We start from the raw sequence: 25372 nt of genomic DNA on the forward strand, positions 1-25372 counted from the left end.
ACAGTTTTCTCTGATCTAAAAGTGACAGACAGTCTAGCAAGATATGTAGCAGGTCTCCTTTAGTTCCCAACTTACACCTGCTATTAGCACTGGACTATCAGTCGGATGGTGAGAATAACAGGTGAGAAGTTTGAGATCATGCGCCCTCAGTTGGCGCAGTTGGGCAGGTGTAAGTATCTGAACGTACCAAGATATACTCAGATGTTCTATGATTTGGCGATCATGAGGGCCAGATAGGATCTGGTAAGACAGTGGGAATCTCGGACCATTCCCTTCATCGCACAGTGGGATAAAAATATGGACGGTGTGAGATGGAGGAAGAAACAGTACAAGAGGGTTCCCGCAAAAATGTGAGGCGTGGAGCTTCAGGCAGGAACTCTGCGGTGATAGCTGCGATGAACGCCACAAACTGGAAAGTCTCCCTGCACAAATCACCAAACACAATGTTGAGTTTGATAATGATGGAGACGGAGGATGTTACCTGTGGTTACACTAGGGGTAAGTCAAAGTTGCTAGAGAACTGTTATGGTGTCCAATATCATGTTAACTGAGACTGGAATGTCACTTCTGGGTACGAGGTCTGCTCTTTACTATTGGTTTAATCTCTAAAATAAATAAAACCTATACCAAAAAATAAAAAGTTAACAGGTGTATAGGGTTTATATATGAAAGCACAGTTTTAAAGGCTAAAGGACAACACAGATGTGCTGTAATAACTCTCTTTCTAGGAGTGCTCTGTCTGGAGATATGCCCTCGGGATCTCCTTCTCAGTGTAGTACAGTAAATTAATCGCACAGGCAAAAGCATGAAGGTGCAAAACCACGGTGTACCCGTAATCACCCTCTCGAGCCCCTTCTACCTCTTTTTATCCCCTTCCCCTCAAACTGACCTTACCATGCCTCAATTGTAGCACCACAAGCAGAACATAGGCTACACCTCCAAGAATATGTCAAAACTACATTTCCCGGAATACTTAGCAGCTTCAAACCGGAAACAAGATAGGGCGGAATAAGAAGGTTGCATCTCATTGCCAATGTAGTTTGTATAGTGTGTGCAATATAGAGACTTTGCAGAGACCAGCGTTAACAGGAGTAGCACAGCGTCGGTCCACATCCTTTCAGAAATAAATGACCAGCCTCTGCAAAAGCCTCAACGGAATGTTCAACGTGAAAAAGGTCGCTTCCGTTTTATCTTGACTGACCCCATTATGGCTGCCTTTGAGCAAATGCTTCCTTGACAGCTCGGTGTTCAAACTGTTGGAAAGCCTGTGCGCGTGCAGCGGCCATCTTCAAGGTATCATAGAAAAGTCGACTTTCAAACATCAAAATAAGTCTGACTCAAGTGCGAGTAATGATAGCACAAAATACGGAATAGAGCGTCTATCCACATGGGTTATACTGATTTGATTACTTTACCATGCTCTGCTTTAGACCGTTTTCATTTATATCAGGGCCAGTACCGTCTTCGTCCTGCTTATTTCGATGACCATGTTTCCCTTTTCGTCAGACATCGCATGCGCAATAAACCGCTGCCATCTTGCAGCGGGAGGGTGGACGTCTGTTAAAAGCACAAGAAAAAAATAGTGAACTAGCGTGTGAAGCGTCGCGAGACAGTGTTACGTCCCTGCTAGTAGGTGAGGGCGCCCCCGGAGTTTGGAGCAGCACTGCAGTCTCGGACCCATGCACCAACACCGGAAGTAGGAGCCACGCGCCCAGCCTCGCATTGCCACCAGCACAATGCCCTCGGTGCCACTACCACCGAAGGAGAGTAACCTCTTCAAACGCATCCTGGTGAGTGACCGGGGAGGAGTCACTGGTGCCCCACCCACTGTCAGACTTATTACACACGCTCACACCGACTCAGTCTGGCACCATTGCTGTCACTCAGACTTTTGCTAGCTACTGCTTATCACTCCTTCACACTTGCTGTTAGCAAGCCCTTTTCTATTCTCATCCAGGCTTTGCACACCCACAACATTGTTACCTGCCCCCAACCTTTACGACAAAGTGCAACTTCCAATCGCTCCAGCCCTTTCATGGATGCACCTGATGCCCACTGCTTGACCCAGAAGATTTACGTTCCATTCTATGTCTAAGAAATCAATCCTTCTTCCCTTCCTTTCCACATCTCTCGCCCACATTTTTAGCCACAAAAGCCGCTGTCAGCCAGCCACAAAAGCCGCTGTCAGCCATCCATAAGCGTAGTATGTTGTAGAAAGCTTAATGTGACACATCTAGCCTACCTAGACATGCTAGATTGCATAATCATGGTAAACTGTGCACCATGCGTTAAAAAGTGCAATAACAATGAAACACGTTTTTTTACTGTTGCATAGAACTATTACTTTTAGGCTGAGACCAAGTATTTGAAGCGAAAGATGTTCACGTGTGGTAAATAGTGTTGGAAGACTTGTTTGTGTTCAATTATGCATATGGATTCCAATCTCAAGTTCTGTGAATATTTTACTTATCCTCAGCCTGGCTAGTTACAATTTTCGTGTGTAAGGCACATGGATCGAAAGACCAACGTTAGTTTTGTAAGTATAAGAAGACTCCTAAACAAGTACAGATACGTATAAATTGATCTCCCTTTAATTCTTGTGTTTCAGTTTCATGAAATTATTAAGTTAATTGTCTATAGTTTTGACAATTAACTCAGAAATAAATACTCCTTTAAAAAAAAAAAGCTTTACTAACCACCCAGTGTTTGCCTCACAGTAATTAGAGGACTTGCTTTTGTGTTATTGGCTAATATTAATGCCCTGATTACTTACCGGTAATCTTAATTACCCGTAGTCCTATTCTTCCTCATCATAATCATTAACATTGAGGTAGTTCGACCTCCCAGTTAGAAAAACTGCATTAGAATTCTGTGGCTGCTATATTAAGGGTAGCATACCCAGAATTCTCATTTCTAAGCACCATCAAAGGCAAGGAGGGAGGGATCCATAATGACTGTCATGAGGACAAGCAGGACTAAGACACGTTCATTGTATCTACTGGCTAGGATCTAAGTACATACTTTTGCAACTATATGTAATAGGGCAATCATTTGCATTTTGCTGGGAACATTTACACAAGGCTTTAAACGTTCTTTATTTCTTTTTCATTCTTGACACGGACTGTACACATACTGATCCTCATTAGGCACATCTTTGCTTATCTCCTTAGAATGTGTTTTAGTTCACCCTGTCAACCTGTGCAACTTATTTGGGGGCCAGATTGTACTTTCTGCTCTAGAAGCAGGGCTCGAGTCGGGGGTACACTCGGGTGGACGGGGCCCACTTATTTCACAGGGTGGACGCTGTCCACCCTGCCAAAAAGTTGGGCCCTACTGATTAAGATGCTGAATTCGTCCCGGTGTAATTTCCAACCATTGGGAGACTGTCAGCAGCGCCTGCACGTTGTTATCTGCTTTCGATCAGCAACAACATGCAGGCAGGGACGGGGCTCTCCTGCTGCTTTTAACAAAGGTCGAGTCTGAGGGATCATCAGGCCTCCTTTTGTTTGAGACTCCTGGCTGGCAGCAGTTAGGAGCTTCACACCCAGTAGCAAACGCAGCAGAAGAGAAACAAAGGATCACACCTTGTTAGCAATTCACACATACTTAAGAGAGGCAACTTTTCACTTTGTTCAGACCCTGTTTAGGAGTTATGCATGAACTATAAGAATGGCAGATGTGTTGGCTTTTCCCAGTATTTGCACAAAATAAATAGTATTTATATAGTGCTTACTACCCCTGCGGAGGAGGTGTAATAATTTAAAAATCACAATTTTTTCTTTTAAAGCACTATGGCTAGAGGAAGCTTTACGCTGACAAACACAACATTGTTTTATGTGTAGCGTACAACAATGTGAATCTTCTACCTAATTCAGGAGAGTTTACAAGTATACTCAAAATGTGCTCCAATGTATTCATAATACACCTGCTAAATATGTATGTGAGGGCTTAAGATCTGATGCCACTTCTTGTGATGTCACGCGCCGTGATGTCATGCGGCATGATGTCACATGCCGTGATTCCACTTGCTTACTGATTAACTAGGTTAGTCCCCCACTTCTTTTTTTAGGACTTGTGCTCTGTCTAGAAGAGCTATATACTTACTAAGCTTTTCAGTTTCTTCCCCTTCAGTTTGAAAATATTGTGCACATGGATTTCAGATCTTCTTATGATTGTAGAGTGAATCAACATGTGCAATTTGTATCATTTTTAGTTCATCCTTCTTGTTGTGCCCTATTGCTATGTCTTCATAATTTTTCCACCGATTGTTTCCTTCCAGTGAGTGTTCCTTCCCTGGACCAGAAGGTTCACTCCTTGATCCACTTGCTTCAGAGCTCGATTAACTTGGTGTGCACCATCCTCCTGAACTCAAGTCCTTAAATGCAGTACTGCTAACATTAAGTATGTTTGCTTTCTTAGACCTTTCCCACTTACAGTATGTCACCTGAGACAATTGGGCGAAGCAGCTCTCGTATGTTTACACAGACTTGTTCATAAAAGATATTACTCAACATCCTCTATGTGATGACCTAACATGCAGTTCCCAAAGCCCGCCATCACTATTCATTTACAATTGTAAACATCACTTGATAATGCATAATTAACAACAAATGCATTAAGATAAAAAAAACTATGATAGTAGAAATCCTTTGTATATATTTTTACAATTATTTTTATTAACTAATTTCCCTTTTCAACATATTTTTCTTATTTTCCACATATTAACTCATTTGTGGACAATAGTGTAAACTAAAGTAACAAAGCTGATCCTTATACATGGATCGAAAAATCCACTCACATTGCAGAGCATGATTTATTCAGGGTGAGCATGTTTTCTGGGATTACTTGCCTTTTCTGGCAAGCTGAAAATCCTCTAACTTCAGTCACAGATTAAAAGGTAAATGTAGGAAGATAAACGGTCTTATGACCTCTGCCTCTGAAAGCAGAGCAAATGTGACAAGATAAAAAGATTTTAGGCATCTTTATTGCTCACAAAGTGAAAGAGAAATAACAATGCTTTCAAATCTTGTTATAGTGTCACATTTGCTGGCTCTCGACAGGTCAAATGTCATTTTGTCTTTCTACACTTACTTCTCTTGCTATGACTGAAGTTAGGATTTTGATAAATGAACTGTGTGAAAATTGAACAATGCAAAGCATGTTAAGTGAAAAACTAAAATGTCAGGCTTTTTTTTATAACACAACACTGAAATAGCGAAGTGAACTGTTCAAACATTTCAAATATATTTCACTAGTTTTGAAGACCCATTTTTTGTAATTCTGTGGTGAAATCAATCAAAACAAATTGGAACATTTTACTGGGTGATGTGCAAATTTTAAATATTTTTGCGGAAACCAATTTCCAATCATTGTTTATGCTCTATTATCAGTAAAACCCCATGTTAGTGGGAAAGTTTTGTGGCCATTTCAATGCAAACTATGCTATCTTAAAATGACAGTGCACTACCACATCATGCTTTTGGTAATATATATTTATGAAAAGCGAGTTTTTAAACATGATCTGGGAATTATTACTGCTCCTTCCCAGATGACAGTGCTATTAGTGTACTAAGAGGCAAGCCAGGGATCACGTGTACCCATTATATGGGCTTGATTCTTGTTATACATGGAGCAAACATTTCGTCTAGTAAATGAAGAGTATTTTTGTACAACAAAAATAGTGAACTTGCATATTTGAAGGTGCTCTCTTATGTGATAATAAAGAAAAAAGCTGCTTGAGAAGACAAAATATTTGCCTAGGATCACACATATTGATACCAGTTCACAGGTCAAGAACATTACAATAAAGTGGAGTAGATGATTAAAGTTACTAGACCTGCAGGTCTAGTAACATTTATATGGTTTTGCGAGCACTGTTCTACATTACAATATACTCAAACCATTGATAACAAGGTTAGGCCAACCCTTCTGCACAAACGTCAGTAAAATCTCAGCACACCTTCATTCATATCTCACTCATTCTTCACGCATGCATCAATTGTGACCAACACCTCAAACCATATTAACAACATCCTGTAGGAAACACGAGGAAGAAAATAAACACATTACAGTACCCACATTATTGCTAGCTTTGGTAGCATTTCATTATCGTAAAACAATTTGTGTGTTTATCCTTCCACAAGCAGTCAATAAGTTCTGGTAGTAATTTGCAAAATGGAAACTTTTCAATTGAGAAAACAACAATAAACACTTTCACTGAGGTAATCTTCTTTGTATCCTTTGTAATGTCTTTAAATTTCCGTGATATTCCAGTTCCCACTTTGTTTGCACCAACACACGTTTCGGTGTGAACCAAATGTGATCAGTCACCATCTTCAAGATGCAGTGAAAATAGAGCTACAAAAAGGAGCAAGGGAAGTTAGCCTGGGAGAAATACCACCTATAGAATAATAAAAATGGATAAGGCTTAATTTGACCAAGCGGGGAACAAAACCCATATTCAATAGAACTGGTGTTTTCTGAACCAAAAACACCATGGTGGTGATAGAGCGCTGTCTCCCTAGGCAAATATTACCAACCATCAAAAGTGTCACAACAGTAAAAAACATAAAATAAATACAAATATATAATTTTCAGGGCTCTCAAAATCCAAAAATTCTCACTAGACCTGCAGGTCTAGTTACTTAAAAATCTACTCGACCTAAATGTAATGCACTTGACCTCTGTGAGCAAATGTGACCAGTTAACAAGATTTAAAGGCATTTTTATTGCTCATTCACTTTGTGAGCAATAAAGATGCCTTTAAATCTTGCTATCTTTTCACATTTTCTCTGCTTTCAGAGACATAGATCAAATGCCGGTCTTCTTTCCTACTCGCCAGAAAGGGCAAGTAGGACCTAATAAAAATAGTACCGTAATGGTGCAGCACAAAATCTTTACGAGCGTGTGAAACTGTGGACCACACATATCAGGCCTGATGCAGGAAAACTGATATATATGAAGGCGGCAGCGCTGTGCACCTATTCAAAGGCAAAATTAGCATTATGGACATTTGGGTGCTATGTTAACATTGGCACAGCATTTGTGGATCTCATTGAGACCCATACATTAAAAACCACGCAGAAATGGCTGCCAAACACATCACATCAGTTGCGGATGGCAGCAGGCCCCTTTCACTTTCTACATTGAATCATCCAATGGGATTGTACGAACTGGATTTCAAAGGAGGTCTTGCTGCATCATTTCAGTATTGACAAGCCCTGAGGAAAGCGAAAGCAGAAATGCATCTGCTTGTATATTTATTAAAGCATATTTGTCTCCAAGAGTGCTCCGTATCGTCCTTTGGACTGTATATGACTATAGCGTGGGTCCACCCCTACCCCACAACACTGATGCACCTGTCCTGAGTGCAACAAGCGGCCTGCAGGTCTAGTAACTTCAAAAATCTACTCGACCTAAATGTAATGCACTTGACCTCTGTGAGCTAATGTGACAAGTTAACAAGATTTAAAGGCATTTATATTGCTCATTCACTTTGTGATCAATAAAATGCCTTTTAAATCTTGCTATCTTGTCACATTTGCTCTACTTTCAGAGACAGAGGTCAAATGTCAGTCTTCCTCCCTACTGGTCAGAAAGGGCAAGTCGGACCTAAAAATTGCTCGCCCTAATTAAATCTGGCTCGCAAATGTGAGCGGGCAAGGGGATTTTTCTGGCCCTATTTATCTCTGCTTCTCTGTTGTGCTGGATTTATCGGCGCTCTGTGGCGGTGCTGCCCTGTAAACCGGCACAGCCCCTCCGTACAAATCCTCCAGCTTTACAATTGTAAATTTTTTAGGATATTGCAGGAAATTGGTTGTGAATCAACTATGAAGAAATAATAAAGAAATTATAATCAACCTGATTCTTTACAATTGTAAATGCAGAGTATATGTATGTGTGTGTGTATGTATATATATATATATATATATATATATATATATAGATATTCACTGAAAAAAACATAGGTTTCCGCTACATTATAGTTGGGAATTAGCATTTAAAAAACCTTAGAAATTCACTGAAAAAATCATAGGTTTCACACGTTATAGTTAGCTGGACATGACCATGTCATGAGTGATGTAATATGTGACATCATCAGCAGTGCATTGCGGGCGCGCAAGTTATAGTTAGCTGAACTAACTATAACGGGGGAATTTCAATGGTTTTGTATGAGTGAAATGTCCAGCTAACTATAAAATGTCTGAAACCTATGGATTTTTTCAGTGAATTTCAAAGGTTTTGTAAATGATAATTTTTAAATGTATTAATTGTTATATTTTTTTATACTGATTTACTACATTGTTTTAAAGTATTTATTTTTAGATATTTTATTTTTTATATTTCATTACATATTTTTAATATAAATTGAAAATAAAATATTTATATAAATATTGAAATTGTTTCGTTTCATAATCTTTTATTCGGTTACCACTTGTTTGCAACCATAAAAAGTACAAATTTAAAAACAATAAAAAAGTAAAGATTATTTTTACATACAGATAAGAAAAAATTGGATAAAAATAAAAGTAATTACACAGAAAAAACATATTATCAATCAAGAGCTTGTTGTATCTTGATGGTAGCTTTTAAAAAAGTAGCTATGCATTTTGCGGAATAAATTGAGTCCAGAAGTTGTAGGGAGAGATATGCTGGATGACATGACCTGTAACCAAGTGAACGGAGAAGTGGAAGAATACAAGTTTTTCGTGGTATTTTATAGTATGTACAAAAGAAAATAATATGTATTACTGATTGGGTCGATACTCCGTCACATGGACAGTTCATGATGTCGCTCGACCAATTCTGTATTCGGGGAAAGGAAACCAGACGAAAAAAGGTGTTAAAACGAAATCTTGTCAGGAGATATTTTTCGTGATTAGACAAATAATACGATAGGTAAGGTTGGATACCTTTGACAAGTTGAATTGCTTGGATTTGAGAATTGAGAGGCTTTACAATCTCAATTGAGCTACAAAGTTCTCTCAGGTGGTCCATGCTTATTTTCTTTAGCTCTTTTCTCGAAATGTCCTCCACACTTGGTGGATCGTCGAAGTATGAGCTACGACCAAGGTCTCTGAAAAAGTTCCCCACATATGCTAACCAGGGAATCCTTTGCCAATTCGTTAGAGCCATACAGTCCATGATCAGCGAACGTGTTAGATGACACTGTAGTTTTGACCATATACGTTGCCATAAAAGAATTGGTTGAGAACGTATGTTGTCAGTAATGTAATCCATACCAAGCTCATTGTGGGAAGCATAAATCGGGGCACTTTGTGGGAGAGCCAGCAAGTATTTGACAAACCCGTTCTCTACTGTTTGGATTGGATATATTGGGCCCTAGACCCAAACACCCGCGCCATAGGTGGCCACACTGTGGCATTTTGCATAATAGATTTTTAGAAGTTCTTAGGGAGCAGGTTTGCCAAGTTTCCTAGAGAAAGAGACCAAGGCCGTTGTTGCTCGCTGGAAGAGAAGTTTTCTGCTAGCAGTAGCCTGCCGCCAGCTTAAGGAGCCGTCCACCAAGATCCCTAAGTATAGGTAGGCAGAGGTTTTTTCCAGTCTTGACTTTTCCACAAAGATTGCTTTAGGGTTCTTGACCTTGGGGCCGATGTGCATAGTGAACGTCTTTTTTATGTTGATTTCGAGACCAAGAGAGCCCATAATGGAGCAGTACTTATTAAGTTGTTTTTGTAGTTGATTAAGTGTTCTGGCAAAAATGACTGAGTCATCTGCGTAAAGCAGCGTTTGGTATAGGGCGATGATTGATCTGGGGTAAATCCTGGCTCCCTTCTAGCATGGCCAGCTCAAGTCCATTGGTGTAGAGATTGAACAAGAAGGGGGCCAGTACACATCCCTGTCTTACCCCTTTTTGGATGGAAAAAGATGGGGATAGCTCGCCATTGACTCCAAATCTGACACGCGCCGTTGCGTCCGAGTAAAGTTCTCGGAGGAAGACTATGAGTGCTGGGTCCACCTTATGATCGCTTAGAATAGCCAGAGTTTGGAGTGCAGGACGCAGTCAAAAGCTGCACTAAGATCAACATACACAAGAAAGATGTTACCTCCTTTGGCTGCAGCATACTTCCCAATCAAGAGGGCAAGATTCAAAGCCTGCTCCACAGTTCCAAGACCCTTCTGGAAGCCATATTGCAGGTCGGTCATGATGTTATTTGTCTGGGCCCAAGTTTGTAATCGATCCAGTACCACCCGGCCCGCAACTTTGCCCATGGAGTCCAGAAGGGAGATAGGCCTGTAGCAGGCAGGGTCATTTCGATCACCCTTTTTAAAGATAGGGAGCAAAATAGACGTTGACCATGAGTCTATCAGCCCAATTGATGTTGCTGCGGAGAGGACCTGGATAAGAAGTGGTGACCAGTTCAAAGTTGTGTAGAAAAAAGTCCAGAGGAACACCATCAGGCCCGGGAGCCTTTCCAAGTTTAGACGCCTTGAGAGCTTTAGCAACCTCTGCATGGGTAAAGGTTATGTTAATCGGGTAGCTGTTCCTCCCCGACATGTTGCCACTGCTCTGTTCATCTCCAGAAGGGACTGGTTGGAGGGTTCCAAAGATTTTAGCAAAATGAGACCCATTCATCTGCTGTAACAGCAACGTCTAGATGCTGACCCTTCGAGGTGTCTGCCAAAAAGGGGGATCTGATAACTTGCCAGAAGAGAGCGCTGTCCTTATTTTGGCAATTGAGATGTAGCTGCGCCCAGAGGTTGTTCTTAATTTCTTTCCTGCGTTCCACTCTGGCTCCGTTATAGAGTTTTCTTAAGTTGGAGATTTCCGAAATGTCCCTCAGAGGTCTGCGGAGGGCAGCCTTTAGGTCCGATAGTGCCTTATGACATTTTACATTAAACCATCTCTCAGAATTAGATTTTTTGTTCCTAAGTTTACCAGTAAACTCCTCTCTGATAACCTTTAGAACTTTCTGGAAGCTGGCCATGATTATTTGAGGCGAGGCGTCAGTAGAGAGACGGTCAAGAACCCAAGGTCTGGCTTTATCAAGGACCCGTTCCGTGATTACGAGTGGGTCAACCTTAGCCCATTTAACTGTGTATCCGTTCACCTTGTTCATGGTTAGAGAGCTTTGTGTTAGTTGGCTGGTAATGGTGGAATGCAGGGTGACATTTTTTGGGGAAACTGTTACGCTAATAGGAAAGTGATCACTGCTCACATCTGTCCCTGTGTAGAAATTGGCCACTTGACCCTTCAGGCTCTGCGAGGTCAAAATATAATCAATAGTAGTTGAAGACCCCCTGCGGTGGAACGTTGGAGAAAAGTCTATTGGAGGTTCTACTAGGTCATTTGCAAACTCAAGCTCTAATGAGAAAAGGGACTCATTTAGTTTATTACCGCAGGTAGAATGTACAAAATGTGACAATGGACTGCCGTGTTCGTCCAACAGGCCACAGTTACCATTTTTGTGGTTTGTGCATAGTGCAAAGTTAAAATCACCACCCCAAAACCCCAAATCGCGTATACTGTGGTTGGGTGTAGGTCATTTTGCAAAGATTCTAAAAAAGTGGTAATTTCACTAAGCAATTTTATACAATCCGTTATTTCGGAGTTATTGTAGTAGTTAACCAGGATAAAGGTACTATTTTTGTTAAAATTTATTTGCAGTATTTGGTAGCTTGGATCTTCTTTAAGCTTGCGTATAGTTAAGGGAGACAAAGTATTGGCGACATAAACGGCCAAACCACCCTTTGGTCTGCCCTTGACTCCTTGAATGGCTGGAATATGGAATGTTTTATAACCAACTAAATGATGTGGAATGATTGACCAGGTTTCTTGGAGGCAGACTACCTGATGTTCAGTAACTGTGCCCAGCCATGGTTGTAACGATGTTTTGGCTCGCAAACCTGCAACATTCCAATACAGGATTGAAATGCTCAGGTCTACGCTGTGAGGATGGTCATGTGGCTGCGATAGTAAAGTTTCAGGTAATGGGAGATCTGCAGATCGCATAAGCAAACACTCTGTTGAAGTCACACATCCTAACGTCTTTTTGTCGGTATTTTTAATCTGATGGAGATTTATAGCATTAGCTCCAGTAAGAGCTTCCGGGAGGTTGCCTCTCATTATTTTTGTATTAGCATGAGAAGGTTCTAACAAAGGTCCGATTTCATTAATTATTGGAATGGGCGGTGTTAATTGTATAGGGGATTGGTGTTTGGACAGGCTTGGTTTTAGTCCGGGAATAATAGGGACATCAGGGGTTATAGGGACCTGGGTCATACTTATTATAGTTGCTAGCGGTCAGTCTACCATTTCCAGGCAGTCATAGCGATTTCTGGTTGGGAAGCCCTGCCAACCCTCTATGGGGAAATGGGGCCTTCCAGGAAGCCAGAACTGCGACTGCCAATCCTGTGACTGCCAGTCTCTGTTCCTATTTCTATGGCTATAAGCCACCTGGTTCCAATGCCCTTCAAAGGGTTGTTGCCAATTTGCGGTCGGAAAATATTGATGGGTGTTCACCGGAGGGTAGAAAAAGGAAAGATGATGGGCATAAATTCCACCCTTTTTTTCCAGTGATGGCCAAGAGCAAATATAGTTGACTGTGGTTGGATCATCACAGTTTACTATAATGCAATCGCCCTGTATTAATTTTCGTTCCTCCCCTATCCAAGTTACTCTATGTACTGTGGTTATTCTGCTGGAATGACGGGGCTGTAATGGTCTGTTTAAGCTTAGCCACTGCAAAACTTTATTTTTAAGAGACCAAGAGGATTCGTTAATGCCTTCAGAGAGTTCGGGGACGCCGGTAAGAATAACCGTGTAAGGGGATGCCTCAGGTGGAAGGTGTACTGGGCGCCTTGGGCGCACTCCCCTTTTTGCTATCTCCGAGGATTTAGTTTCCAGCGTTTTGGAAAGTAGAGGTGTCTGTTTTTTGTTAGCGGGTTGATTAGTGCTTTTCACAGAACCTTGAAATTGTAATGTTGTTTTTTTTTAATTTATATTTTTTTAAATTTATATATATTTTATATAGCAGGTAATGATATCCTATGGAAGGAAATTCAAGTTACTGGTAAGTACGGTTAAAATTACTTTTCAGGATCAGAACTGGGCTGAAAGATGCAGCACTGAGGTCTCTCCTGATTACAGGTGAGTAAATCGGAATTCGTAGTTAGGCTGATTTTAGAGGAATTTTTTAAAGTTCCAAAACTCCACACTTAAGAGAATTTCCAAGTGAAACCAGTCAATGTTGACCTATGGAAGGCCATTCAAGTTACTGTAAGTATGGTTAGAATTACTTTTCAGGATCAGTAGTGGGCTGAAAGATGCAGCACTGAGGTCTCTCCTGATAAAAAAGTGAGTAAATCGGAATTCGTACTTCGGCTGATTTTAGAAGAATATTAGTACGTTTCAAAAATAGACACTTAGAAACTTTTCTGGTGAAAACCACACAATAGATTCCTATGGAAGGAAATACAAGTTACTGTAGTTACCCAGGGGGCGCTTTTGCAGAGAGGTGCAGGGAGGGGGCGTGGCCTCCTTCCGATTCCGATAAAAAAAAATGTACTTTTTACTACACAGCCCCCCTTATTTTTTTTTTTTTTTTTTTTTGGGCCCCGGGGACCCCATCCTCCAGGGCCTGCCCCCAATCATTAGTAAAAAAAAAAAATCGGGAAGGGGGCCAAGTGGCCCCCCTCCCAAGCCCATACTCTGCCCCGGGGACCCAATCCCCCGGGGCATGGGCCTTTTTAAAAAAAAAAAAAAATGTAATTAGAAGAGGGGCCGGCCATTTTTAAAATGTATTATTTTTTTATTTTTTTTGGGGGGGGGGGGGCGTGGCCCCCCCTCCGTGCCACATATGGCCCCGGGGAACCCTCACCCGGGGCCCGGCCCTCCTCGTTGGGGGCCGTGGGGGGGTCCCCAAGCCCCGCGGTCTCTGCCAGCTCCCCGCATCCTGCGGGAGCCGGCATTGCTTTTCTGCTTGGGGAGCAGCTAACATGCTGCTCCCCATCCAGAAAAGCAATCCGCTTTGATTAATAATAATAATAATAATAATAATATTAATTTAAGCTTATACAGCGCCTGGTTACACTAACCAGTGTGTCCCCGCGCTAGCAATTGGCCCCCAGCCTTCTGAACTATTACAGCCTCCCCCACCAGAGCCCCACTTAACCTATCCCCTTTGCGGAAGACCACCTCTGAGGTTTCCATACGAAGCCTGATGGGAAGGCTATACCACAGACTGGCAGCCAAGAACCGGAAGGACCTACCTCCCATTCTGGCTCTTCTGATTTTAGGAACCTGCATTAGGCCCGCCTCCTGAGATCTCAATAGACGAGCCTGGGTGTAGGGAGTACTCCACCTGAGAGGCCTGCACTGGCTCCCCGTCAACAAGAGGATCACCTTCAAATTCCTCATCCACGCACACAAAGCCCTACACAACACCGGACCCAGGTACCTCAACAACCGACTCAGCTTCTACACCACCACCCGAAGCCCTCGCCACAGCTCCTCGTATCCGGAAAACCACCGTTGGCGGCAGATCCTTCTCCTACCCTGCCGCCAAGACTTGGAACGCTCTCCCCACCAGCCTACGACAGACTCCGGACCTGCTGGCCTTCAGAAAACTCCTCAAGATCTGGCTCTTCGATCAGTAGCCCCCCCCCCCGCCCCCCCCCCCCCCCCAGCGCCTTGAGACCCTCACGGGTATGTAGCGCGCTTTATAAATGCAGTGATTGATTGATTTATTGATACTTATCCTGGTGACTAGGTTGGCTGTCCTAGAACAGATGCATATATGCACTGGCCGGATTCTCTCTACATGAGTGTATTAGTGGTTCTCATTTAATTATATTACTCGGGGCCTTTCTGTCAGTGAATCTCTATTTGCGGCTAATACTAGCCTCTCTTTCCTAAATTTCTCCCTTTTAGGTTCCCTGGACACCAGTCAGGTACCCACAACACGCCCCCTTCACTATAAATAATTGGTCCAGTTTTACTCTGATCCAGCCTTGAAAAGTTATTTTCCACTTTATCCTTGGGCATCAGTCCTCTCTTATTTGTGTTACTGTTGTCCTGATGATGACCTAAATTCATGAAGGTCGAAACGCCGTCGAACATGTACCAGAAAATTTGCAGACCTCAGGCCTTGAAAAATCTACTCGAACACTCTCTATGGAGAGTCAGATTTTATCATATCAAGCTATTTTTAGCACCTGCTAGTCCATGCTGGCGAGTGAATTTAAGCTGGAAGGAACAGGTGTTCTGTTCATTCCGAAAGTGAATGAGCATTATTCATTCAGAAAGTGAATGAGCAATAAAGAAGCCTTTAAATCTTGGGCAGCTGTTCGACCCTTATTAGCGGTCGCAAGCAGGAAATCAGCCTGTTTGCGACTTCTAAAAATGTTTGTGGTATGTACAAACCCTATTTTGCAAATTGGTAAACTATTACCGACTCACAAAATTGGGTTTGCAAGTCGCTATTAGGAAGGGGCGTGCCAAGGGTGTCCCTTCCTAATAGCCAGTCGCACTCGTTTGTACGGTTGTTTTGCGACCGCAAACTCTGTTGCAAACAATTGCAGGTACCACCTACTTAAAGTAATTGGTTAGCCAGTCGGGGTACCCTTTGTGTTGGGCCGCTAAATATTTTTTCAGAGCAGGCAGTGGTTCCACGGACTACTGCATACTCTTAAAAAATGCAACAGGTGTGTTTCGTTTTCCTTTTTAAAGTGCATCCTGTTTTCCTTTAAGAAAAGCAGACTGTTAAAAAAAATGCTTTATTCAATATGCAGTCACAGACATGGTCTGATGACCCCAGCAGGCCACCATCCCTGTGAGTGCTGGCCATTCCTAATGGGTTCCAAATTGCGACGTGCCTCATGAATGTTGATGAGGCAGGTCATTTGCGACCCCGTTGGGAATCGCAAACAGTGTCTCTGACACTACATTCCATTTTGCGAGTTGCAGATCACGAGTTGCAAAAAATTCCAATTTGCAACTCGCAAAATGGAATGGTCGTACATCTGGCCCCTTGTTTTTATCTTGACATATTTGAATTCTGTTAATGGGCAGAGGTCGAATGTCAGTTTGTCTGTTTACTGATTGTTTCTTATGTTATCCTGGAAAACGGTGTTTACTTTGATTTCTCTTACTACAGTTAGGTTTTTGTCAAGTGTGCTGTCTGACAGTCATTATGAAACAAAAGGCTGTAAGGTGCAAGATTTTTTTCCTAACATTTGAACAGCTTGTAAATGAATAGTGCAAGTATTTAAAAAGATATCGGTAATTGCGAAATACATTTTTTTTGTTATTCCGAAGCATGATGCACACACAGATTTAAATAGGAGCAAAACGAATCGGAACACTTTACTTGGTGATGTGCAAATGACAAATATTTGCTCTATTTCCAAGCATTGTACACTGTATAGTTTTATCAGAAAAACCATGTCAATGGGAAATGTGGTGGCCATTTCAATAGAAAATCTGCTGATTGCAAATAAGTGGGGTACCACTTCATGCTTCAGGTATGTATTTATTAAACACAATAGTTTTTAACCCCTTTTGTACTCATGACGGAATGGTTCCGTTATGAACACAACTGCAAGTGTGCGTATGACGGAACCATTCGTCAAGAGCACACTTGCAAAAATCCCCCTGCTGTAAACAGCAGACGGATTTCCTATTTTTCTTTTTTGCCTTGGGAGGTGGGGAAGAGCTTCCCCAACCTTCCAATGCATATATTTTGTTTTCCTTGAAATGAGGATTGCGCGCATGGCACGCTGTCGTCATTACAATGAAAACAAAACTGAAATTTCATTTCAGTTGCACAGTTTCAGTGCTCGTGGGGCTATCTCAGCCCCGAGCACTGAAACACATGGGCGAGGTATCTTTGGAAAGGGGAGAATCTCCCCTTTCCAATGGTACAGTTCCCTAGGGATCCCTGCTTGGGGAACGCCTCAGGAGGGAGATCCCCCCAAGCAGGGTCCACCCACTAGCCACCAGGGAGAGGGGCGCTACCTCAACCAGTCTTTTTTGCCCCCCCTGGGAGGCACTGACTCCCAGGGTGCCAGAAAGCACCCTAGACGACAGGGATAATTTTTTTATAGGCCAGTGGCGAGGGCTGTCCAGAATGGGCATGTCAATGCACCCACCCTTCTTCCCCCTAAAAAAGGCAAATTACTTTGTGTCCCCTCAGGAGGCAGATGTCAGCCTGGTGATCCCACATCTTTACCACACAGAAATTTGAGAGAACATATTTTTCTTTTTAGCAAAATTTGAGGTTTGCAGGGGATCCTGGGTAGGGAGCTGTATCTCCCTGGTTCCCCAGGGTGTCTATATATGTCTATAAATGTCTGGATTTGGTAGGTTTCCCTGCGAGCCAAAAACCTAGGTGTGCCCCTTTGCAAAACCAGGTTGTTTTGTGATAGGTAATATTGATGTCCCCACAATACGTTTAGGGCCTTGCCTGTCACGGGCACTTGGCCCACCCACACAAGTAAGGTACCATTTTTATTGGAAGACTTTGGGGAATGCGGGATGGGTAGAATTTTGTGGACACACAGATTCCAGAACTTTCCATCACAGAAATGTGAGGAAAATGTTTTTTTTTTTTTTTTTTTTTACAAAGTTGGAGGTTTGCAAGGTCTTTTGGGTATCAGAACCTGGTGAGAGCCACTTCTTCCTGGATTCCTCTAGGTGTCTAGTTTAGAAAAATGTATAGGATTGCTAGGTTTCTCAAGGTGCTGGCCTGGCTAGGGTTCAAAATCCACAGCTAGGCACTTTGCAAAAAAAGGCTCTGTTTTCACTGTAAAAATATGGTGTGTCGCAGACACTAGGCCTACCCATGCAAGTGAGGTACCAATTGTATCGGGAGACTTAGGGGAACACTGCAAGGTAGGGCAACTGTTATTACCTATTGACCTTCTATGCATTTCTGCCTTCCAAATGTAAGACCACATGTAAAAAAGAAGTCACTTTGAAAAATGTCCTATAATTCACATGCTAGTATGGGAACCCACAATTTGGAGATGTGCAAATAGCTACTGCTTCTAAACGCTATATATTTGATCCCATTTCGGAAATACATAGGTGTCCTTGATACCTATTTTTCACTCTTTATATTTTACCAAATGAATTGCTATATACCTGGTACACAATGAAAAACCATTGCAAGACTGCTCAGTTATTGGCTCTGGGTTCCTTGGGTTCTTGGTGAACCTACAAGTCCTACATATTTCTACAACCAGAAGGGTCCAGCGGATGTAACGGTATATTGCTTTAAAAATCTGTCATACTTTGAAGTTACAGGTGAAAACATTGGCACAAATTGTGTGTTTTTTCAACTCATTTTCATTTTTATGTCTCGCCTGTGCCAGCACTTGTGTTGCTCTGCGAGACATTTAGTTAGGGCTTTTAAAAGTGCTGCCACACGGCCTAGCGCTTGTGTTCACGTGCGCAGCCACCAGCTTTCAGCGCCCTGACCGCTCCTTCTTTCGCACACACCACTCCCGGGCTTGATTTTTTACTTGTGGGTGACTCTTCATGCGCAGTAAAATGAGATCTATCACACACTGGCTGGAAAATGCAACCTAAAAGCTTATTAGCACCCCAACCTGGCCCGCAGCATCTGCTCCTGTTTGAGCATTGCGCTCAGCAGACAGCAGTCCTAAGGCACCTTATTCCTTCGTGTAGCAGCCCCTGCAAATTAAGTACTGCAGGCCACTCATCTGCCTCCCTCCCTTACGTGTATTACAGCGGAGGCAGAACTCGAGCCATGGAACCACCTGTCCCTGTATCCCAGCAGGTGGTAAATGTATGGGACACCTTCTATTCAATGTGCTCGTGAAAAAATATTCATGGAGGAAGACAAATCAGAGAGGATCTTTCAAAGAATTGTTCACTTGATAGAACCTGTAATGAATGGTTGAAATGCATGAATTTTTAATGCATTTAAAAATAAGTCTTGCGTTTCTAAGGAGGCAGCCCCCGCATTCTACTTTTCCACGAACTCTACCTATTCATTTACTGCCCATGTTCCCCAGAACAACTTCCCTTGTCACAGAAACTCCTCTATATATGACAGGGGTCTTGGCTCTGTTCTTCCCAAGCACTCTTTCAGTCTTCGTGCTCTTCATGCCTCCCATTATCGGATGCTTCCTCTAAACCACTCTCCATCTGTACTGTTTATATATCAATGCTCCTTCGCCTTTTTAAGTCTCTCCCTTTTGTCAACCATTCTCACCGTTCACAATTCCTTCTTTCACAGACACGCTGTGGGCTCTTGTGATCTATACTTTCGCTTTCTCTCGTACATGTTCTCTTACGAGCTTTTCACTATGGGCCTCATTATGATGCAGGATTTTCCGCCTCCTCCGGGCCGGGGGAAGCCACCTCCGGCCCGGAGGAGGCGGAAAATCCTCTGCGGACTCACCAAAGACCCACCGCCGCATTACGATGGCTGGTGGGTCTTGGTTACTGTCCGCTGCTTTTCCGCCGCGGTCGGATTACAACTGCGGCGGAAAAGCTCTCATTTGGCTGGCAGTGTCTATCAGACACCGCCAGCCAAATTAGGAAGCATTTGTAAACATGCTTTTCCGCGGCGGTTTTTCCGCCGTGGAAAAGCATGTGTACTTTTGATTTTGGGGGCCCGTTGCGGCCCCCCAGGGTGTTGGCGGGTGGGGGGAGCTCATGGGGGGTACCTATGGTACCCCCCACCATTTACTTGCATAAAGCTGCAGGCACCGCGCGGTGCCTGCCGCTTTGTGCATGTAAATGTTAAACATGAACTTTTAACATTGCAGCGGGTGCTGCTTGAAGCAGCACCCGCCGCAATGTTAAATATCCAGGATGTGACCGCCAGGGTGGCGGTCACATCCTAATCGCACATGAGGGAACGCCGCAGCCCATGCGGACTTTCCCTCATCCTCTGGGGTCGCGGACGGACGCAAGTCCGTCCGTGATCCTAATGAGGCCCTTAGTACGTTTTTCAACAAATCTCTCCCGTTTCCCTATCGCAATCATTCTCCTTATTTCTGACTTTTTGTTTCTCACCATACCTCACACTTGCCAGTAGCATTTACATATTATCCTTTCTCCCAACGCTCCCTCTTTACATTTAACACACCACATTTAGAGCCAGATGCACTAAGCTTTTTTGAGATAGCAAACCGCTCAATTCGCAGAATTAGGCTGTTTGCTACCGCGAAACAAGTATTGGCATAGCCAATAGGTCTCGCTTTTAGGACCTTACAAGTATTTAGTTACGCAGCACAATATCCTTGGTGCAACAACATCAACTGTTGCATAGCTAAACACTTATAAGTTCCCATAGGCGAGACCTATCGGCTATGCCAATGCTTGTTTCTTATTTTCAACTGTTAGTTTCTAAAAAAAAAAACTTCTCGCAAATGAGCCCTTGCTGAATTCAGAATTTTGTCTACTTTTCTGAAATGTATAGCTTTCCAGGACCATTATTACTTTCATTCCATTTCTATCACTAACAGGAAGGAGGTTGAAAGCACACAAAATAGCAAAAATGTCCCAGTAAAATTCCAAAACTGTATACAAATTTTGAGTTTTCTAACAAAAGTCTGTCTGTCCCTGAAAGCTGGGAAGATGGTAATTGCAGCACCACAAACCCATTTGTTGATACCATTTGCAGTAAAAAAACGCTTTTTTCTGCCACACTTTTTTCCTTACTACTCCGCCCCCAAACTAAATGTAGCTGTATTTTGGCTAATTTCTGGGTCCCCTCTAGGGGAATCAACATTCCCTGGGTATCTTCAAAATACCCATGATGTTGGAAGAAAAGGATGAAAATTTGTCGTGGAAGCCTTTTGTGGACAAAAAGTTACAGGGGCCTAAGTGTGAAACTACTCCAAATAGCCCAAAAAAGGCTTAGCACTCTGGGGAAAGGCCTAGCAGCAAAGGGGTTAAACATGATTTGAGGAACATTGGTGCCCCACCCTAATGACAATGGGGTTAATTATCTAAGAGGCAAGTAAGCTGTCGTGTGCTTAATATATTAATATATATATAATATATATATATATATATATATATATATATATATTATTTCATTCATTGCATTCATATAACATTCTATTGGGAATAACTTTGGCGCCGGTTGAGGAATCTGCCTGAAATTTTCCTCAAATTTGCCTCGCTCCGCTCCTTCCCTGAAAGTTTGGGGGGGATTCGTCAAGCGGGGGCCGAGATAAAAGGGGGGTCCCAAAACGTGTTTTCCCCATGTTAATTTCCATAGAGCGGTTGGACTCCCTTTTAGCCCGAACGGCTGAATGGATTTCCACCAAACTTGGCAAAATTGTAGGGACTGGTAGCCCGACGTGCCTTTGCTATGTCTCAAGATATGTGCTCCAGTGGATTTTGAGTAATTTAGGTAAAAAAAAAATATATATATATCTATAAGCGCGCCCCGGTACGCGCACCGGGGCGCGCACCAGCACGCTACGCGAGTTCCCGAGCGGAAAGCTGATTGGCTCTCGGGTGTCTGTCAACATTCCAAACAGTCCGCAGCGGCCGCCATCTTGTGTCTCAGTAGGATCGAGACACAAGAGGTGGCAAAAACAAAGGGGGAAATGAGCAAAAGGGGGCAGGGTATACCACCCGACCCCCTAGGTTTGATGTGGGGGGCCATAAAATGGCCCCGTGGGGCAAAAAAAGAATTTTTTTTCCAATTTGCGTGGGGGGAGCGCCCAGTACGCGTACCGGGGAGCGTACCATGGGGAAAAAAGAATGACGGATTTAAAAAAAAAATGTAGCATTTTTTTATAAATTGGAGGTAGTTCTAAAAACTGTTTTTTTAAATTCTTTTTGTTTTATATTTTTTTTATTGTTTTTTTTTTAACATTTAGTACTTTTTTTGGCTTATGAACAATTTTATATTTTTGGAATTTTTATGGGGACAAACAAAAAACAGGGAATTGTAAATGGCTCGACTGGAGCAAAAAAATCTGGAAAAAATTAAGGTTTCTTTGGGCACTTGTGGTTGTCACCAGCACGGTTGATGAGTTTAACACTTTGCTCACCATAGCAAATTGTACCCCCACAAAATATGCAAACAATTTTGAAATTTCAAAACTGGGTTTGGATGTTTGGGACCATATCCCTTGTCTATGGTCCCGATGGAGTGGGTTGGGTACTTTGGGAGGTGCTGGGATAAGATTGGGGAGGGTTTCTGGTCAGTTCTCTGACCTCTGCCGCACTATAGTTGTTTGGATGCCGGCGTTGCATGTGGCGAATCATGGTGTTGTTGCCAAAAGAATATTTTTTGGCAGGGTTCCCCCTTGAAAGTACAGTGCCACAGATCAAACAAGTAACCTTTGGCACATTTACTTTCTTGAGGCCCTTTGGGATTTAAAAAAATTCCCACACAATGTGCTCCTTTGGCTTGTATGGGGTAGTATCTTCTGGCAGGTAGCGCCGCCTCTCCTCCTCCTCCTTTTCTTCTTCATCTCCACCACTGTGGTGGTCCTCTTGGTGGTGGTGGTGTCTGAGATGCTCCTGCTCCTGCTGCTGCTGCTGCTGTAGCCATTTCGCAGTACAAATAGGTACTAATAGGTCTGGAAACAGGTCTTCCTCACTCAAAGTACAAAGTGAGAATGGGGAAAAAAGGTGGGGGCTTTCATCATTAGGAAAACAAAACTGTCCTGAACCAATGAAAAGTGTTATTTTAGGTCACATTACCCAACGCGCTTACGCTACGCGCCCCGGGGTGCTTACGTAGCGCGATCGTATGCGTTGGGTGCTTCCGGGTGCGCATCACGCGGACGCGGCTACGCGATACGTCACAATGATTTCGTTCGCGGCAATAGCGCTAACGGGACGCTCACCGGTACTCGCACCGGGGCACGCCGGAAGACTGCGCTTACCGGTGCGCTCACCGGTACGCGCACCGGGAGCGCTCCAGGGCAAAAAAAAAACAAACAAAAAACCATGAACAATATACATAAAGAAAATAGTATTACATAAATATACAATACAGGATTCATTATAAAAAATATTACATTTCATAGCTATTGAAATTTGCTATTAAAAAACCTTTGAAATTCACTGAAAAAAACATAGGTTTGATGCCCAATATATAGTTAGGAATTAGCATTTAAAAAACCTATGAAATTCACTGGAAAAACCATAGGTTTGACACCAGTTATAGTTAGGAATTAGCATTTAAAAAACCTATTAAATTCACTGAAAAAACCATAGGTTTCACACCAGTTATAGTTAGCTGGAAATTTTACTGACCTAAAACCATTGAAATTCCCACGTTATAGTTAGTTGGACTCACTATAACTTGCGCGCCTGCAATGCACTGCTGATGACGTCACATATTACATCACTCATTTAATAGGTTTTTTAAATGCTAATTCCTAACTATAACTGGTGTCAAACCTATGGTTTTTTCAGTGAATATATATATATATATATATATATATATATATATATATATAGCTAGATTTGTATTATATATGGAGCTAAAGTTTAGTTTTTTAAATCAAACAAAAGTGTGTTCTGTTCTGTTTGAAGGTGTTCGCATATGTGATAAAGAAGAAAATGGCGGCTCAGTGAATTAAAATATTTGCCCTGGATCACATAATTTTAAACCAGTTGATGGGTCAAGAGCATTATAATCGGCCAAGTAGATTATTTAAGTCAGTAGACCCTCAGGTCTAGTAACAGTTTTATGATTTTTTGAAGCCTGGATCTCTACTTATGATATGATTTTGTGAAAATAACATTGTATTCAAAACATACATGCATAATAATAATTGAAATATTTCCATATGCTGCCTTTTTACTTTCACTCATGTTTCACTTGCGCAGTGTAATGTTCACTTTGCACGTAACACACAATTTTTAATCGTTGCTGATGCTGCTTTCTAAATCCTAAAGCATTCCTTTGCCTCTGTTGAAAATACAATTGCATTGATAATAAGTTGGAGCTTTGTGTTGTTGTTTCCTGTATAATTAAGTTATTCCTAAGTGTTGCCCTTTGTATTGATAACCCTTTGAGACACTGTGGCATAATACTAGATTTACCCAGGTCTTAGCTTGATGTACGGGTTTCTCTAGTTTGTAATAAATGCAATGGCTGAAGCATTGAAATAGAAACAGGATGGACAGGCCAAGACATGCCTCTGAGACAAATTAGGGCTGTCATTTTAGAAAGGGGACAAGGCGCTATATGTTTATTAAAAAGAGCCCATAGAATACCAAGATATAAACTACAGGAGTCCGGTAATGATAAATAAAAATGGCTAACAATAAAAAGTTGTAATAAAAATAACTAATACAGATTCAAAAAGAATATGAATTGTTAAATAAATAGGTATATGTGTGAGTCTCTGTATGGAAAAAAAACTCTGAGAAAATGGATGGGTAGATTGATGCCCATAGGTAAAAAAACAATTAACAAAATGTGACCAAATGGGTGGAAACTGCAGCTCGGGTCTGTGACCCAGTGATAAGCGCATAAGGATTGCAACATCCACAAAAATAATGTGTATATATAAAACAAAATCATAAGGGAAAGCTTAAAAAAAGCGGGAAGATATGAGGATACTGTGATTATACACGGGAAACTAAAGAAAGAACCGGGTTGCCAAAGAAGGAAACCAGGAAACAGTTGGCAAATTAAGGGGGACAAACACAATGAAGTAGGTCACCAGAGGACATGTGATTATATAAATAGGAAAAAAAATTCAGGATGACTCCGTTCAAAACCTACTCCAAGCTAGAGATAGGATGTCGAAATTAAAATAGTTGATAATGGCCTCAAGTCCTATTCTACAGAACGCAAGGGATAGTTAATACAAAGTCAGAAACAGAAAAAGAAAACCTAATACACAGTCTTAACTCATTGTATTCGCCCAAGGGATAGTTTTGCTGAGACCTCTTCTGTGTGTGTTTATGGTTTAAATACTTTTATTTGAATTTCGTAACAAAGGCTAACAATAAGCTGCGCATAAGTTTACCAGCAAAAATCAAGGGATGCAACTGTAAATTGCAAATTGTGGAAAAAACTAGCTGTTTTACTACTGTACATGGAAAATAAGAAAAATTTACCCTACCTGAAAATCTGGGTTGTCGAAAAGCAGGGTGAGGGGAAACGGGAAAGAAGTAAAGTTGTATTTCAGACAGGTCTGATTCCCGGTCTCCAGAATCGTCCTGGTGATCTGGGAAGCGTAAAGATTAGCAGGGGTGTGAGCCCTGCGTACAAAGGGAATTCGCTGTAGAGTTGTGGCCGCTACCGCTGGATTTTGAAACAGTCCATGTTTCTCCGATTCAGATCTGCTCCATTCTACTAAATGCCAGAGTTGTCGCTTGGAAGTAGAGTTGGATATCCGGGACTCCTAGCCCGCCTTCCTCTGGATGCAGCCTCGCTATGGATCC

General features: G+C 42.1%; 2 protein-coding genes across 4 annotated transcripts in view; one reads left to right on the forward strand and one right to left on the reverse strand.

Moving 5' to 3' along the window:
• The window catches only part of MTRF1 (mitochondrial translation release factor 1), a 143681-nt gene extending 142139 nt beyond the window's left edge, over nt 1–1542 (reverse strand). The window contains exon 1 of one of the 3 annotated variants that reach the window (XM_086934939.1): nt 1416–1542. The gene's annotated coding sequence lies outside the window, so the exon portion shown is untranslated. Of the gene's footprint in view, nt 1–889; nt 1143–1415 lie in introns of those variants that run through there. The other 2 variants (XM_086934940.1, XM_086934944.1) reach the window with 2 other exon arrangements.
• Nucleotides 1302–25372, forward strand: part of NAA16 (N-alpha-acetyltransferase 16, NatA auxiliary subunit) — a 772708-nt gene continuing 748637 nt past the window's right edge. Inside the window, exon 1 of the mRNA XM_086934938.1 lies at nt 1302–1790. Within this exon, the coding sequence (XP_086791064.1) occupies nt 1737–1790 (54 nt within the window). The 5' untranslated portion in view covers nt 1302–1736. The remainder of the gene's footprint in view (nt 1791–25372) is intronic.

The sequence above is a fragment of the Lissotriton vulgaris genome, chromosome 8 (assembly GCF_964263255.1).
Source record: "Lissotriton vulgaris chromosome 8, aLisVul1.2, whole genome shotgun sequence".
NCBI lineage: Eukaryota > Metazoa > Chordata > Amphibia > Caudata > Salamandridae > Lissotriton > Lissotriton vulgaris.